This window comes from Mercurialis annua, linkage group LG6 (assembly GCF_937616625.2).
Source record: "Mercurialis annua linkage group LG6, ddMerAnnu1.2, whole genome shotgun sequence".
In the NCBI taxonomy this organism is placed as follows: Eukaryota; Viridiplantae; Streptophyta; class Magnoliopsida; order Malpighiales; family Euphorbiaceae; genus Mercurialis; species Mercurialis annua.
This window is the reverse complement of record NC_065575.1, coordinates 40066995-40078625: the sequence shown is the minus strand read 5'-3', so window position 1 is coordinate 40078625 and position 11631 is coordinate 40066995. Positions and strand designations below refer to the sequence as shown.

At 35.5% G+C, this 11631-nt stretch overlaps 2 protein-coding genes across 2 annotated transcripts; one reads left to right on the top strand and one right to left on the bottom strand.

Moving 5' to 3' along the window:
- The first annotated feature begins 279 nt into the window (after positions 1-279).
- Positions 280-5125, top strand: LOC126685753 (magnesium/proton exchanger). The gene is made up of 9 exons (XM_050379704.2): positions 280-712; positions 852-1269; positions 1354-1529; positions 1982-2100; positions 2215-2375; positions 3044-3168; positions 3574-3790; positions 3925-4054; positions 4641-5125. The coding sequence occupies exons 2-9, from the start codon at positions 876-878 to the stop codon at positions 4936-4938; spliced, it is 1620 nt and encodes a 539-aa protein (XP_050235661.1). The 5' UTR covers positions 280-712; positions 852-875; the 3' UTR covers positions 4939-5125.
- A 194-nt stretch (positions 5126-5319) lies between these two features.
- Positions 5320-7837, bottom strand: LOC126685755 (blue-light photoreceptor PHR2). Its single transcript, XM_050379706.2, has 4 exons — positions 6706-7837; positions 5975-6195; positions 5772-5870; positions 5320-5595 (listed from the first exon to the last, which is right to left on the bottom strand). Exons 1-4 carry the CDS (start codon positions 7657-7659, stop codon positions 5514-5516), a joined length of 1356 nt encoding a protein of 451 aa, XP_050235663.1. The 5' UTR covers positions 7660-7837; the 3' UTR covers positions 5320-5513.
- Between the last annotated feature and the right edge of the window lie 3794 nt (positions 7838-11631).

The following is an 11631-nucleotide window of genomic DNA, read 5'->3' as shown; positions in this document are numbered from 1 at the left end:
AAATATTTAATATTTTAAAATAGTTAATTATTATAATAAATTTTCATTTTATTTATTTTTATTAGTTTGCAGATTACGAATTTATTTTGACATTTTTAGTATTAAAATATTTTCAATAATATTTATTTATATCCATTCCGCGCAAATGCGCGGGTGTACGACTAGTTGGTAAAAGAAGTTTATTTGATCCAGCTGCGTCAGCCAATCTGCTTACATTTGCTCCTAAGTTGGAAACATATTATTAATTATAAATTAATCAAATATATCTTCTGCTAGACCGTCACTGCCACTGGGATGCTGGCTTTTTTCTGTTTCCTTCTAAAAAATCACTTTTAATTCAAAATATTTATATTACTTGCACATTGTAACACTTAATTAAATGTATTAATATTAATTTTTCCCTAATTTATTTTCCTACAGTCCAACAAATACCAGGCAGTAGCGAGTATACATATGGATGTTACCTCTACGGATTACAAACAGAAATTTTCATAACGGAGACGTGCGCGCGGTCAAGCTCAACGAATTACGATCACATTCACAATAATTGCATTCTTTTTCACCAACGAAGTTCTGCCGTTCACAATTCTATCTAAACCTTTAAAACAACAAATTCAATCTCGCCCTGTCCTGTCCTTATCAGAAATTTTATCACGCGCAGGAATCCGCCGGAGCTCCGCCTTCCGTCGTCGAATCTCTGGCGACTTCAGAGGTCAGTCCGTTCTTATTATTCTTTCAATTTTCATGTTACTTAAATATCGATTTATACTGAGATTTTGACTTTAATTTCTTATTACTTCGTAGCTTCAGCAATATTGACTTGTTTACAAATTTGTTTGATGATATTTCAGTCTAAGCTTTAGTTAACAAACAAAATGGAAACACGAGATCAAATTGCCTGGAGCAGAATCGGACCTGTCAGTAACTTTTCAGGAACTGTAAAATGTGGAAATTACTTACTGTTTCGCGGTGAAACGAGTCTTGGTGTTGGAGTTAGAACATGTTTGTATTTACTTGGTTTGGCCTATTGTTTTCTTGGATTATCTGCTATTACTGCTCGTTTTTTTCGGTCTATGGAGAATGTTGTAAAGCATTCGCGTAAAGTGGTGGAGATTGATCCTGATACTAATGCTGAAGTTGTTAGATATGAGAAGGTTTGGAACTATACGATTGCGGATATTTCTTTGTTGGCTTTTGGAACTAGTTTCCCTCAGATATCTTTGGCTACTATTGATGCTATACGCAACATCGGAAACTTGAATGCTGGAGGTGTGTGGAATCTATTTTATGTTTTGCTTATTGTTCTGCTTTTTCCTTGTTTATTAAGCTCGTTTAATCAATCTTAATTCGTAGGATTGGGACCTGGAACGCTTGTTGGTTCTGCTGCTTTTGACCTTTTCCCTATTCATGCTGTTTGTGTTGTGGTTCCTAAAGCTGGAGAATTGAAAAAGATATCTGATATAGGAGTTTGGCTTGTGGAGCTCTTTTGGTCTTTCTGGGCATATATTTGGCTCTACATTATTTTAGAGGTGACTTAATGTAGTGTCTCATGTCAATGTTTTATGATTATTTGGTATGTATAATTTATCTACGTATGGGCATGGAATCCTTCATCTTAGCTTATTTTCCCTGAAATCCTCAATTGCTGCACGGCACTTGTACAGTTTGCTCTGATACTCTCCAGCTGCACCATGCACATGTAAATCATAGGCATTAAACTTTGATTATAGATGTGCTATGATGTTATATGTCATCATCTGAGTATTGGCGCTAATTAAAGCAATCTTATCTCTGCTGGAGCTTTTGATATTTTGACTGAATTGAATCTCATGCACATTTCCCTTCTTCTGTTCCTTTTACTTCTAAAATTAGTATTCGACTTATATTGAAGTGTACTTATCACCATTGCTAATGGTTGGCATGTGGATAGAAGTTGCAACATCTGACCATAAAAGATGTCTTGCAATATATACTGTGACAGGTATGGACGCCAAATGTAATTACACTGTGGGAAGCCTTATTGACAGTACTGCAATATGGTTTGCTGCTTACGCATGCTTATGCACAAGACAAGCGCTGGCCTTACTTGTCTCTTCCAATGTATTTTATTTTTGCTTTGAATATCTTTCTTTGTTGATTCAAGTGATATTAATTTCTATTTAATTGGATTCTATGCCCATCTTGTTTGTTCCTTATGATATTTGTATCCCAAAGTGAAAGAACTGAGAGGCCTGAGGAGTGGGTTCCGGAAGAGGTTATTTCATGTAAACATCAGCACAATGACTATGAAGAGTACTCCGAGATAGTTCAAGTTGGTGAAGAAGATAGCAGAAATGTTGTTGATATATTCTCCATCCATTCACCTATTGGGACAGGTAATGATGTATTGCTACTTATGTTTTCTCTAAAATATTGGAGTCTGATAATTGTCATATTTCATTTTTATACATTCCATGAAAGGTTCCTAGAAATTTATGAGAGTGAGCTTATACTAGATAACTCAAATTGATACCAAGACCTGTGAGTGCATTTGCTAATTGCTATTGCTCAGTAATGCAATTAGAGCTAACTTTTCTCATAAATCATCTTATGTTGAGATATGACCTTGGATTTGACTTTCAATTTTTAAGATGATACAAGAGAGTGCATCTAAAGCAAGTGCTTTCACGAATATTTATAAGAGAAATAGAAAATAGTTGGGTTGGGTTTGTAGTTTAAGTGACATGGTAAAAATCAAGAGATTCGCCACTCTATAAGAAAAACATAAACTCTAGAGTAAACATGAATTTGATGCATCAACTAGGTGTGCATTCTAGAATTAGTTGTTGAGTGATTATTGGCAGGATGTGCATCCTAAAATGAGGATTCGGGGTGGCAGAAAAGATCAAAAGCATTACCATTTGATCTTACAGTATTATATTACCAATGACACATTACGTTTTGTTCTTGAATCATTAAATACCTATTTTGGAAGTGCCATTATATCAGAAAGAGCCTTATATTGATGCTTTTCGTTTTCTACACCAAAACCTTTACTTTGCAGGCCCAGCATATGAGAAAGTGCTTGGAACAGATGACACAGTGGAATCCTCTGAGAGATATTCTCTTAGTGAGCAAGATGTTGATGCTGTTGCTCTTTGGAAACAGCAATTTGTGGATGCAATCATGGTGGGTAACCTAATTTTGTTTTATGTGTTGGGGTCATAGGAATCTCCATAAAATAATTATGCTGAATAATTATTGTGGAGGACAGTATTTGCCAGGAGTAGTTATTCTCTCTCTCTCCCTCTCTCTGCGTAACTGACACACTCATACAGAGAACAACAATCCTAAAGCTCAAGGATTGAGCACTGGAAGATTATAATCTGCTCACAACCTTTGTCTTCTTCTGTTATATTTCTGTAATCCATAATAGCTGGGCCATCATCCTATGATTGCTTAGAAAGCAAAAACCATCATTTTTGCATATGTTGTTTTCATAACTTCCCACTTCCTGTTGCCTCTTCTTTCATTCCTGGTAAATAATTTATTTTGCACTATGCACTGTTGACTAAATTCTATTTCTGTATGCAGTTGGAAAGACATGAATCAAGAAAGTTGATCAATATTCCTTTGCGGCTGGCAAGAATTTCCTGGCAATTATTGCTTGCGCCTTGGAGACTTCTGTTCGCTTTCGTGCCTCCTCATCACATAGCTCATGGATGGATTGCATTTATTTGCTCTCTACTTTTCATCAGCGGGATAGCTTACATCGTTACAAAGATCACTGATCTTATTAGTTGTGTCACAGGTTAACCTTCTCTTTACAAATGAATTTGGCAAATTGCAAATTTCTTTCCTATTGCTAATGGTTATCTGATATACTTGTAGCTGCCTGACGACATTTTTCCCTCAGCAACTTTACTCACAGTATATTTTTTTCAGGAATAAATGCTTATGTCATTGCTTTTACGGCATTAGCTGCTGGAACTTCATGGCCGGATTTGGTGGCAAGTAAGATTGCTGCTGAACGCCAATTAACAGCAGATTCTGCCATTGCAAACATCACCTGCAGGTGACAATTTAACTTTGTTAATACCAATTTACATAACGTAGGCTAACGTCCAGCTGCATGCTTAAATCTTTGCATCAGGAATTGTCATATGAAAATTAGAAAACATCATTGAGTATTAAACCAGGTATGGTGACTAGAGCTGTGATGGTTGGAGTCTCAGCATTAGTGATTAATACCAAATTCTGCCTGCTCTGCGTTTTCCTTGAGTGCTTTAATTATAAAACCTGTTTAGGCTGAAACAAAATAATAGTTGGAAATCTACTGAGTTTAAACCCACGACTTCCTATTAGCAAGGCTATTCTTTTGAGGCAGAGTTGATCCTCTGACCCCTTAAGGCCAAGCTATTTGCTCATATGTAAATTTTAATGATGCACGATGTGAGATGTAAGAAACAAATGTTTTTCTTCTATTTATACATTTTAAAGACTGCCTCTATCAGCTGTCGAACTTTTTTCATTTGTCGACTTTTGTACTCTAATAGCTGGGATATATAAGCAAGCGGATGTACTGTTGTAATTTTTTTCAAATTTACATACATTTAATAAGTATGATTATTAGCAAAACTAACTTTCTTTACCATTTTCAGTAATTCCGTGAACATATATGTGGGAATAGGCGTTCCATGGCTGATAAACACTACGTACAATTTCTTCGCATACAGACAACCCTTGCGGGTTCAGGATGCAGCAGGACTCAGCTTCTCATTGCTAGTCTTCTTCTCTACATCTGTAGGCTGTATTGGTGTTCTTGTATATAGGCGTTTGACACTGGGTGCAGAACTCGGAGGGCCAAGGATCTGGGCATGGGCAACAAGCGTTTATTTCATGTTGCTCTGGCTTATTTTTATCGTCCTGTCCTCCCTCAAAGTTTCTGGCATCAATTGATAGGACCCTTTTTTTCTCTGGTCCCTTCTGCATTTCACATTATATTTTTAGTTTATAGGATCAATTCAATTTTGTCATCAATTTGATGTGTAGTGTATTATCCACAAGTAAGAACTGTTAGAGCTCCCTTTGCTTTAGCCATTGTATAAATACTACGGAATTTCAATGAGGCAATTATGTTTCATAATGCTGCTTAGTATATCAAACATTGAGGGCAGAGTATTGCTTAATATGACATTATATTCACTTTGCAAATTGAATTTCTCCAGAAGCGGAATTTTTTTTTGCAGATACTCGTTTCAGCCATATTTATCAAACTGCATAAATGCACGACAGAAGGTAAAACCCAGAAACAGACTTGGAGCTCTGTTACACGAAAAATGCAAAAGACTGAAAAAAAAATTCATAAGAACGGAAATGTCACAATACAACCAAAGTTTGACAGGGTATGGCGACTCCAACTAACACTTCCGAGTTCGAACATCTAACTACTCCATTGTTGAAACTGACTACCATTGGATACAAGCCATGTACTGAACAAACTTTCCTTTTGGCCACCAAATAATAAACCTTGCTTAAGCAAAGGCACCAGTGCAAGCTGTCGCTGGAGTGACTTCAAGTTGTTTCTTTGGAGAACTGTACTTCTTGGTGATGAATCTACAAAAGGTAAACGAAGATCCAATATTACAATTGTGGTATCATAAATACTAAACTGACATATTTTGAAGTCACCATCTGTAATTAGCATTTTGCAGTAATTACCGTACAAGCTAGATTGAAGAAACATCAAGTATAAAATTCAAGAGAAGAAATAGTATTATTTTTCAAGCTACCTGAAGAAATCCCTCCACAACAACTCAAACATCAACCAGTTCATTCCACTGTCCGCAGAGCTACCACCACCACTGCCTTTTGAGGTAGCAGAAACAGTTCTGTCGATCAAATCAATTCCATTGTGAGCACACACCTTGTAAACGTATAGGAACACATATGTTATGATAAAGAAAAAGAACGGAACATTCAATTTAAGGGACACCTGGAAGCAGTTTTCTTTAGCTCATCAAACATGGAGCGGGGAGAGATGCATCCCATTGTTAGCCATGGAGAAATTTTGCAGGAGAAATTTGCACCGTAAATGCTGTCTTGGCTGCCACTTTTAGGTGGTTGTGCTTGGCACTCCGCTGCAAATTTCCTAAGCCTCTGTAGTGCCTCAGTCTCTCCTCCCACCATAGAAGCAGTAGCAGCTGGTTTTCCATCCTGCATTACATCGTTGGACAGCATTGTCACTGTACTGAAAGTAAGGATAAGTACACACTCTATCATGAACTTTCAGATAGGAATTTGTTTAGAAACTCTAGTTAGTAATGCCAGCAGCCGACATTAAATTGCTCGGAAAAAACTCAAACCGCAACCTCACTTGTCCTATCATTATAAGAACGAAATCATTTCCAATCCGGCAATGCATAAAAAAAACTCTAAAGTTAACAACTCACATTACGTAGTCATAAACATTACGAAGCTACACGATTTCCCTAAATAGCCACATTTTTATACATTACCGCGCCAACATACATTCATCCATCAATATCGTCTCCTACGAAATAAAAATGTTTGCTATTGGTTTTAAGTTTTAACTATACCCTATGGCTAACAATTCATTTCTACTCATATTCTCTACACAATAATGTATATACTCATCAAAACCGCAACATTACGCATAAGAAATCAAAATAAAACCAAACATAACCAAAGCATAAACAATCAAACCTGAGGTGGGTTAAGACCCAAATCCAACAAAGAAGGGATCTCCCCAGGCTCCACATCACCTCTCGACGGTTTCCCTTTCAACTGATCCAAAGCAGCAATAGTCTTCCTAATCTCCAAACCCTGAACTTTCTCTCTAAACCCGCCGTAGTTCGAAGGCATATCCTCCAATTCAAAAGGAAGATCATCCATATGATACAAAGTACTCCCCCAAAAATACTTAACCTCAATCCCCTCATCTTTCAAAGCACCATCAATTTTCTCCTCAGCCTTAACCTCATCATGAGACACCTCTCTGTGAGCATAAACAGCATCAGCCCCCACAGCCTTAGCCAACTCAACCAACACAGTCTCCGGTCTCCCAACTCTAACCACAAGATCAGACCCTCTCGCCTGCAAATTCTTACGAAGGTCAGCCACAGATTCAATCAAGAACGAGGCACGGTACGGGCCCGTTTTATCAAACCCAGATGATGATTTCCCGTACTCTCGTGGGTCAAAGCAGTAGACGGGTAAGACAGACATTGACTCGTTATTTGCTGAGTTGAGAGACTCATTGTCGTGGACACGTAAGTCATTGCGTAGCCAGACGATGGAAGCTCGACGAATGGCGGCGGCGTTTGAAGGGTCGGAGGGGCGGCGCGGGGTTAAGGAGAGAGTGCGGTGGAGAGGGTTGGCGGAGACGGTGGAGTTGAAGGAGAGGCGTGGGTGGTGGAGTGTTTGTGAAGTGAGCGAGAGGTGGGACAGAGATGAAGCTTGAGTGGGGATTTTGGCTTTGGTGGGTGAGAATAAAAATGAGATTTTGGGTTGGGTGAAGAAATGGGTGGGGAGAATTGTGGGGAGGGATAATGAAAGTGAAGCACTTGCAAATGGAGATTGAGATTGAGAGGGAACAATGGTGTGGATTTGTTGTTCTTCTTCTGGGTTGGTTTCTTGAGTTTGATGAGTGGAATCCATTTGAAAAGTTTGTTGTGTTGTTTGTTGAAATGGAGTTTGAGATAAGTTGTTGGTGTGGTGTGGGTTTCAATTTTGGTTTTGGTTTTTTGTTGGTTTGGTGAGCTTAGGAAATTAGTGTTGTTTGGTTAAGGGAATTTCTTCTTCCTCCCTCCCTCCAAATTCCAGTGACTGCACCTAACCTCTTTCACTAAACTTTCAACCATTATAATTTGCCATCTAAGTTGTTTTTAAGGGTAATTGGGAGATTTTGCACCTTGGGTTGGTGAGGAATGCAGCACTTATTGGTTATATATTATTGGGAAAAGGTTTATTTTTGCCATTAATGTTTAGGCTAAAGTACGTATAAGCTCCTCGTGGTAAATTTGATTCAAATATACCCTTAAAATTTTAAAAACGACCAAATTATACTCCTCTTCCAAACTCTCCATTATATAAGAAGAGCATAATTAAGCCAATTTAAAAACTTTAAAAATATATTTGGACCAAATTTGTCATGAGAGATATATCTATCCTTAGATAAACGTTAGAGGTATATTTATATATTTTTCTATAAATATTTTAAAATTTAAGTAGAAAATTATATATTTATATTACTTCATATAATATAAGTTAAATATATTTTTTAATAAAAATAATTATAAAAAGTGCTATTTAAAATTGGAAGAAGGTCATTTATGCCCCCTATGATTTGACTCGAGGATCAAGTAAGCCCTCAACGTCTGAAAAGATTCAAATATACCCTTAATGTCTTAAAAATGAACAAACGGGCCTTTCGATTTTGAAAAATAGGCCCCAATGTCTCATTTATGAGTCAAATTCGGGACATGATTGTTCACTTTCTAAAACATTAAGGGCATATTTGAACCTTTCGGAATTTAGGGACTCACTTGATCCTATTAACAAATCTTAAGGGCACAAATGATCCTTTTTCCTTTAAATTTTTTGGACTACTATTCACCGCTCGTAGATTACTAGGTATCGATCCTATTTTTACCTAAATACCCATTACCTTTTCCAAATTAAAAAACCCATATCCAAATCCTCTTAACTTATACTAGAAACCGACGAACGGATATAACAATTTCAAGTAAAAATGTCAAAATCTATCCGGGATAGAGGACGGAAATCTACGTAAGTGTTCGTTTTCACATTTTTTAACAGTTTTTACGTTTTTTAATTTTTTTTTCAAACCGGCGCGATCTGGAGGCGCCGGTCTAGAGGGTAAAACGTTTCCCTTGTGGGGACACATTTTCCCCAAACGTGTCCCCACGGCGGCAGCGGCGACCTGAAACGTCGTCGCTGCATGCATTTTTTTATTAATTTAATGAGTTTAAATTAATTATAATTAAATAGTTTAATTTAATTTAATTAAATTAAAGTAATATTAGTTTAAGGTTTAGGGTTTATTAAGATAAAAATTAATTTGTTTAGATATATTATTTGGTTTAATTAGTTTAAATTAATTATTTGAATTTAATTTTATTATATATTTACTTAGCCTAATTTTATATTTTAATTTAAATAGCATAATTTAATTAATATTTTTTAAATTGATAATTGCATAGGAAAGGACACGGTATAAGAAAAAATATGCTGACTGCTCAGCAGTTGTAGTTAGATCGAATATTTAAGGGTTCGGGACCTCAACACGGTCGATCTCGTTGTGTGAACGCCTTAGCAAGACGACAGAGACAACAGACGCATATCGGTGCTGTTGAGAGACCTGAGGCGGGAGATATGATTTGGAGTGATATGCTGATGGATGGTGATATGGACAATTCAGAGGAGTCAGAACGCCTCGTTGCTACTTGACGGAAAAGGGGAATGACAGACGGTTTATTTCTGGATCGTCATTAGGTATAATTCAATTACTTTGTTAATTTAATAATATTGATAAAAATTTAAATTTCTATTAATTATTGTAATCATAATTTCAGCTTCGAGCAGATGATCTGGGATAGAGGTTGTTGATGTTTGGACTGTTAGTGGACAAGTGTCAGGTGGACCCATGACAGTAGTGTGGTTCCCAGTTTTCTAGGTCATATTTTCTCTAAAATATGAAACAGGGAGAACAGAGGCACACTGAAGTACCATAATTTTTCAGGGACGACCTGGGGCGTCGGTCCTAATTTCTTTTCAAAAAAAAAACAAATGCAGTTCTAAATCGATGTAAAAAATAAAAATTACCTCGGAAAAAGATGGGACACACGTTTCCGGTTCTTAATTCTCATTTTCCAACAAATTTGAAGCGTTATCTATCATTACGGTTTTGAGATTTAAGAAGGTTGAGAGATTTTTTTTTAGTTTTGGTTAGAAGGGGGAAGAGGTAAAAAAGGGAACGGTGCCCAGTAATTTAGGGACGGTATTTAGTAATACCCTAAAAAATTTAATAAACTTTTATCACACACATAATAATTAATATTTTTAAGGGTATATTTTGGACTAAATTTATCATGAAAGACTTATTCGTACTTGGTATAAATATCAGGGGGAAATTAAACCTTTTTCCCATTTACGTTCAAAAATTGAAAAGATTTTGTGCACACTATATTTGCAAGAGGATCAAAATCTATCCGAGTGGGAGATTCTGTGAGCATTAAATAGAGAAAATTACACAATTGAGCTAATCACGCTCAATTATAACAAAAATGCTAACTTTCTCAAATATTTACATCTATGCTAATTCTCAGTTTACATTAGAGAGCTAATTACGGGAATTGTTTTCATTTTTTACATATTTCTTCCTAAGCCTACACGTGGAAAATAAATCATCCCTTCCATTTTTTTCTAACCTCTTTTTACATTTTCTTTCTTCTCCACCACTTCATAGAAACTCACCCAGCTCTCTTCATTCAAATCTCATGTCCATTTTTTTATAACGCTTACAACTTACAAGCAACAATCCTTCTTTTTTCTTGATCATCATTTTAATTTATTGATTATAAATAAGAGTATTATTATTTTCAACAATCAAGATCTTATTATAAAACCATCTTCCCATGCTATTCAAAAAAAATTATGTCTTTTATTGATAAAGTTGGAAGTTTTTTTTAAGTTTAAGGTTTGATTGAGAAGTGGGACAATGGGTTTTGATTTATTATAATTTTAATTAAAGTTTATGCTCTGTTTGATTAATTAAGTTTTAAAGAAGTGAAAAAATAAAGAGATATTTTTTGGGTTTAAATTATTGAAAGTCATGGCAAGCATGAAAAGTGATTCAGAATGAGAGAGATGACATATATTGTTGTTCTTACAATGAAACATGAGAGGCTTTTTTCTTTGAAATGTTCAGAAATTTTTCTGTAATTTTTGTGTGGAGTGGTGATAATAATGTGCTGAAATAGAAATTTGTTAAAAGTGGAAAAAAGAAGAAACAAGGAAGAAATTGAGTCTTTGCTGTAATTTGTTTGTTTTGTTGTATAGATCTAAAGTTCTTTTATTATGGTCAAATTTTTCTAAATAAGATGGTTTGATTTTGAATCTTTGATGCAAATGATGTCTGTAAATGGCAAAGATCATATTAGCATGCAAAATTTAAGATCATACATGAGTTTTGATCTAATTTAATTTTAGTTAAGATTTATGGTCTGTTTGATTAATTAAGCTTTAAAAAAGTGAAAAAATAGAGAGAGAATTTTTGGGTTTAAATTTCAAAAAAACCGTTGGTTGTTGTTTAACTAGAACTGATGCATTCTAACACAGAAGCAAAGAAAATTGTGATTCTTGATGTATAAATAAGAAACCTACTTCTAACTTTAAAATGTTCACTTTGCCCACAAGTGCTCGATAAAACTCTATTGAATTAAAATTTTTAGCTCATAAATTAATACGAGGAATGATACGTCATAGATGTACCACCAGTACATTGTAGATACATTACTGATACATCGTGAATACATCACTAATACATTAATGATACATTGTTGATACATTGATCGATTTTTATACTCGTGAACTAGCCCATATAAGTAT